This window comes from Anopheles arabiensis, chromosome 2 (genome assembly GCF_016920715.1).
Source record: "Anopheles arabiensis isolate DONGOLA chromosome 2, AaraD3, whole genome shotgun sequence".
Classification (NCBI taxonomy): Eukaryota; Metazoa; Arthropoda; class Insecta; order Diptera; family Culicidae; genus Anopheles; species Anopheles arabiensis.
The window spans coordinates 47,830,893-47,836,740 of NC_053517.1; the positions used below are offsets into that span (position 1 = coordinate 47,830,893).

A 5,848-nucleotide genomic window follows, 5' to 3' on the forward strand; every position below is an offset into this window, starting at 1 on the left:
TCCCCACCTCCTGTTCGCCATTTTCCTCTTAATTTTGTTGCCATAGTAACACCCAAAAACGTGCACTGCGAGCTCACAAAAATGGCCACCACATTTGTTTGGCGCTAGTGGGGAACGGGCGTGCAGAGCGCTCACACTCGCAGCATACTATTTTAATATCAATTTATAATAAAAACCGTCCCGCCCAGTTGTTTGTTTACACTGTGTATGCCACCACACTGCACTAACTGGCTGACTGGTTTGGCTGAATGGCGGTAGGACTGACTGCCGCTGACGGACTGTTTGCACGGGCCAAAGGCTTTCGATTGCTTTAGCCTACCTCGGCCACGTGTACCACGTCCGAAGCGCTTATTTTGTTAGCAGCCATCTCCCATAAACCACCCCTCCCGTGCACCAACCTTCGACGGAGCTTTGTCGATCGATAATGATCTGCGACAGGGAGGTGCGAGCCGTAGATTTCGAACTGGCAGCCTTCTGTTTGGATACAATTTGGGGTTACGAATTCGAATGCGGTGCGCGAACCGTTCCGTGTGACGGGCAGGCTTGCAGAAACAATAATAACGAAACAAATCAACACCCCGAGAAGACGCCTAGCGGACAACTACTACAATGGGGTAGGCAATAGAGGGGAGCGGTGGGACTGCGGTTGGGCCGATGGAAAGAAAGAGAAACACTGTCCGCATTCGGTGAGGGTGAAAAAAAGTAATTAACATTCAAGTGTACCGCAAACAATTCGTCGGTAAACGATGCGATGATGCTGAAGCGATGGAAAATTGACAAATACAGCACACGAATTAGGAAATCGATGACGCACCTCGCCACACGCCAGTGTGTCGGAATGAAATCGTTCGAAAGGCGCAGCAAAAATGGCCTCATAGTATCGTGGAGATTGATATTGATATTCAAAATAGTGCTTTATTACAAAACTAAACAACCATTCAAGTTGTAACAACATTCACTAAATGAAACTTGTTGTAATTTATGTTCGTTTATATTATTTGTCCAAATCCAAATATTTGAAAGTCGTTCTTGTTACCTTCTTCTTCTTCGGCATAACAACCGCTGTCGGTCAAGGCCTGCACCTGTACCCACTAGTGAAGTGAGCTTGGCTTTCAATGACTAATTTTTACCATAGCAGGATAGTCAGTCCTACGTATGGGAGCACAGTCTATTTGGGGCTTGAACCCATGACGGGCATGTTCTTACGTCGCACGAGTTGACGACGGTAACACCAGACTGGCGTTCTTGTTACCACATTCTAATAAATTTTCATATCCCCTTCTTCGATACGACAAAAAGTAATCGTTTAAAGGCACCTTCAGCGTTGTAGCATTCCGAGTAACGTTTCTTAAGCGTTACGCGCGTTACGATGACGATTCTTTTTGCGCACTGTAGCGCTGTAGTGGCGAATAGCGCAAGGTTTGATGTTTGATGCCAGCGCCAGTACGCATGATAGCCAAAGCGCGACTGTCATACATGTCCAGTGTGGCCAGATTATTTTGGCGGTTTTCGGTAGGCGCATCAAAATTTTATCGGTAGTTTTCGCCCAAGCGCCACAGATTAAGCTTAAACGACTGGAAAATTGAATATCCATAGAAAAAAATGAAAGCTCCACAGCTTCATTGGTTTGATCAGTAGATGTGGTATTATTATTATTTATTTAATCTTCAACGGGCCGTATGGCCTAATTAAGATGTAAAAGTTCAATAAAAAAAATACATAGCAGAAACAAGATTTGCATCGCAATTCAGTGCGGCCACGGCAAAAGCCGGAGACGTTCCTTGAAGCACTGAGTTGAGATGTCGAAGTCGAAGCAATCCGAGACAGTGTTGAAGACAGCCGATATGCGGAACATAGGGTCAGACCGACCAGCACTGGAACGGGGTTGAGCGAACCGTAGAGTTTCTCTAGACCTAAGTGTTCGGGATGGTGCATAGATATCGACTCGATGCAACAATGGCGATGAGTCGATAGAGCCATTTAGCAATCCAGCGATGAAAGAGCACTGTGCATTGCGTCTTCTAACCGAAAGAGGTTCAAGGCCTAGAAGACGGCACCGCGCAGCATACGGAGGAAGATTATTGCGATCCTGCCAGGAAAGTAGGCGTAGGGCATATCTCGTGAGCTTACGTTGAATCGCCTCAAGTCGAGCAATTGAAGAAGCGGTAGTTGGGCTCCAGACTACGCACGAATATTCCAGAACCGAACGAACGATACAGTTGTACACAGCTTTGATGCACATGGGGTTGCGGAATTCATTAGTTGTCCGGATAACCACGCCAAGTAATTGATTTCCTCTGGCTACAACGTCATCGATATGCTGTTTAAAGTTCAAACTAGAGTCAAGCAGAACGCCCAGGTCTTTGGCATGATTCTGTCGATTAACTGCAGTAGGTCCCAGTCACTGGGCTCCTGCATCGACTAAAAGACACACAGTAGCATTTCTCGATGCAGATAGTCAGTCCATTACGCTTGCACCACGAACAGAAAATTTCGATGCAGTCTTGCAGGAATGTACAATCACCTGTGTTGTGAATAGGCGCAAACATTTTTGCGTCGTCGGCAAACATTAAAACTGATTATTATATTACTGTCCTATTCTTGCAATGTGTTTCGACAAGTCTCATCTTATCATGACCTATATAGCCTTCTAACTTTCTGAGCAAAAATCTATATGAATGGTCATGTGGTCAGATACGTGGGTATCAACACCAACGACCATTACTCAAATCTCACTTGCTTCAGTGCTGGTGGTTTCCGTTGGAGTTTAGTATTTAAACAATCGTATCGCCGTTCTAGTTCTAGCGATGCATACCTTTAATGCGAAGCCATACAACAGTACACAGAGAATGAGAATACTCTCCTCCAAGCGAGCAAGCTCCACTGGTTAGGTATCCCACCAACAGATGGCGCCACCAGCTTTTTGCTATTTTTAGAATGCATGAGTCGTTTGCCGTCTGCTAAACGAAGTCTTTTTATAATCCGTTTAGGTAGAGAGCTTGAGTCGTTTAGAAGCCGTTTAGTGGTCGTTTAGTGTATTTGTGGCACTTGGGTCTGTTCACTGCTGCTTGGATGTAAACAATTTTTCTAAATACAAATTACGAAGGAAGTGTGAGGCAAGATTTTGTGAGAATTATTGGACAAAACACCCAGGAAAATCATTTTATAAGTTTCCAAATCAATGCAAAAGATGTGAGAAGTACATAAAACAATACGCATTGGAATTTGCGAAGAAAAAACAAAAAGGGGATTTAGCAATTTCTTCTCTGTGTCAGTGTAGTAAGCGAATCGTTATAGAGATGGCGCTAGTGTTTAACGTATTTTAATTTGAAATAAGGAGACAACTTTTGAAGCTCATTTTGTTCGAAGTGTAACGTCGGTTTGTCGGTGGTTTTAGGGCAGTCATCTGTGAATCGGTAGGCATATAAAAAATCGGTAGGAATACAGATAAATCAGTATTTCTGGTCACTCTGTACATGTCACTGTGCAATGTTTTGTTTTGCAGCAGCGAACACATTTCTGCTGTCTCGCGGCATTGTTGTTTATTTCCAGTGAGATTGTGGTGCAGAAAACCAAAATTACCGATGTTTCGAATCGTGTCGGGCAGTGATTCACTGCTACGAGCTTTTGCAGCATTGAATATCGGGCGCCAAACCGCCTCGCTATGCAGTGGTTCTAGAAGCACCAGCAGCAGCAGCAGTACGTTCTTCAATGTGCGACCGGCAAATGACGAATATCGTGGCCGCACATTGCTGCAACCCACCGTTCCCACATTATGTAATGTTCGGGAAACAAGTTTCTTCAACAAACGTAAGTCGGATGTAATGTGGTAGCGTTGTACCGCCCAGCTTAACAGTGTAATGCCATTCCAATGTTTTTTTTTGCGTTTCCAGTTCCCGCGGATCAAATATGGAAGGGTGTCATCTCCGTCAGTAATGCCGGTAAGAAGCGAGGCCGAGGTAAAGGTTCCGGCCGCATCACGCCAAAGGATCTGAACAAAGGGCAGATGATTGGCTACGGCAAGGCGAACATCGTGTGGCCCGGACTGTCGGCACCGGTGATACGAGGCCGCGAGCTGGTCCAGCAGCAAAAGCTTCCGGAAGACAAGGAGCGTGAGGCAAAGTTGCGGCGCATTCGTGATGAGATGGTGAACTTTAAGCGCTTGAAGCTGAGTCCGCTCGAGCGAGGATGGTCGGGATCGAAAATGCCTGGCCGCAGTATCGGACCGCCGGACGCGGTCGGTGAGGACGAGTTCATAGGCTTCGACACCAAGTGCTTGGAGCTGAAAGCGGTTGTGAACATGAAGGGTAACCACGGCCGGAAGAGGCGCGTCTCGGCAATGGCGGTCACGGGTAACGGGAACGGTTTGGCCGGCTTTGGATTCGGCAAAGCGATTGAGGGCCGCGCCGCACTGCGACAGGCAAAGAACCGTGCCGGTCAGAAGCTGATGCATTTCGATCTGTGCAATGGGCATACGGTTTTCCACGACTTCCACTGCCAGTTCGGGGCAACGAAACTGTTTGTCGAACGAAAACCGGAAGGCTACGGACTGAAATGCCACCGTGCGATCAGGACCGTGTGCGAAGTGCTTGGTATTAAAGATTTGCGCGCAAAGTGTGAAGGTTCCACGAACGTGCAGCACGTCGTAAAAGCATTCTTTATCGGACTGCTCAAGCAAAAAGATCACCAGCGCATTGCGGAGGAAAAGGGTCTGCATGTGGTAGAATTCCGGCCGGAAAACATGAACTTCCCGAAGGTGGTCGCCAGCCCGACGGTGTGTCGCACGGAGCAGGAGCTAGAAAATAACGAAATTCTCGACTTTACCCAGTACTGCATGGATGGAAAGATACAGCTGCAGAAGAAAAAGTTCCCTCCCTTCTACACGAAATTCCGCTCGTGGGAAATCTACCTCAAGAAGCAGGAGTACCTCCGCAATCAGGATAAGGTACGGCTACGGATGATGGCCGAGACGGGGGAGGTGCGCAGTTATCTTACGGAGAAGTATCCCGAGTGCAGAATGGGACCAGGTCCGAAGGACGAGTAAGATGGCTTACTCCAATGTAGACTTTGACCTAAAAAAGGCAGTTTACTTGCATAATGCTGCAACGAAGGTGGAAGGAATAACAGAATAAATATCAAAATATGTCCCTAATAAAACGGTTATCCAGCCCAGTAGCATTTAAATGATGCACTATTTACATAAGCATACGAAAGGAACGATCAAAGTGTATATGCCGGGCGTTCTAGGGTAACAGTGTTCTTTGGATTATTTTCCATGTTACACTCTATATGAGTTGTCTATTATCCCTTTTTTGGCGTGACCATATACACTTTATAGAGACTTATTATATGTGCAATGATGTATTGTTAGTTAAAAGATACTATTTACTAATTACTAATTACTATTTACAGTGGAGTGACGTTTATACGGGTACCTTTTATCCGGCTGTCCGTTTATCCGTGCTATTGAGAAATGACAGTTCAATACAATGGCGATATTGCGTGCTGAGGAGGATATTTGAAAAAACGGTTATCGGCGCACACAGTCTTAACAAAAAACACTATAATTCATGGCACAAAATTCATTGTGTTGTTGTAATTTTTATAAATAAAAAAAAAACAAGTAATGAACTTAATTTAGATCAAAATTGCGCTTGAGGTCAAAATGTTCAGTAAAAACACGTTTTTAACTATATTTAGAAACAATAACCCATCAAAAATATGAAAAGCGTTCACTTTACGTCAAAGCAGAATAATTCGCAACCCCAAACGTCAAATGCCTCGATGTCAAATGGTTCACCACGTGCTAACCTGAACGTATTGGTATATAAATCTTGCACCCCTGTGG

General features: G+C 45.3%; 1 protein-coding gene across 1 annotated transcript; it reads left to right on the forward strand.

Annotated features, from left to right (window-relative positions):
- Positions 1 to 3,486: 3,486 nt before the first annotated feature.
- On the forward strand, positions 3,487 to 5,184 carry LOC120896282 (28S ribosomal protein S5, mitochondrial). The gene is made up of 2 exons (XM_040300276.1): positions 3,487 to 3,810; positions 3,894 to 5,184. Exons 1-2 carry the CDS (start codon positions 3,585 to 3,587, stop codon positions 5,042 to 5,044), a joined length of 1,377 nt encoding a protein of 458 aa, XP_040156210.1. The 5' UTR covers positions 3,487 to 3,584; the 3' UTR covers positions 5,045 to 5,184.
- Positions 5,185 to 5,848: the final 664 nt, after the last annotated feature.

Bases quoted from the DNA above. Each gene is read 5' to 3' on its own strand.
- LOC120896282 (XM_040300276.1), top strand. From the start codon at position 3,585: ATGTTTCGAATCGTGTCGGGCAGTGATTCACTGCTACGAGCTTTTGCA. The intron at 3,811-3,893 runs GTAAGTCGGATG...TTGCGTTTCCAG, and splicing joins AACAAGTTTCTTCAACAAAC to TTCCCGCGGATCAAATATGG.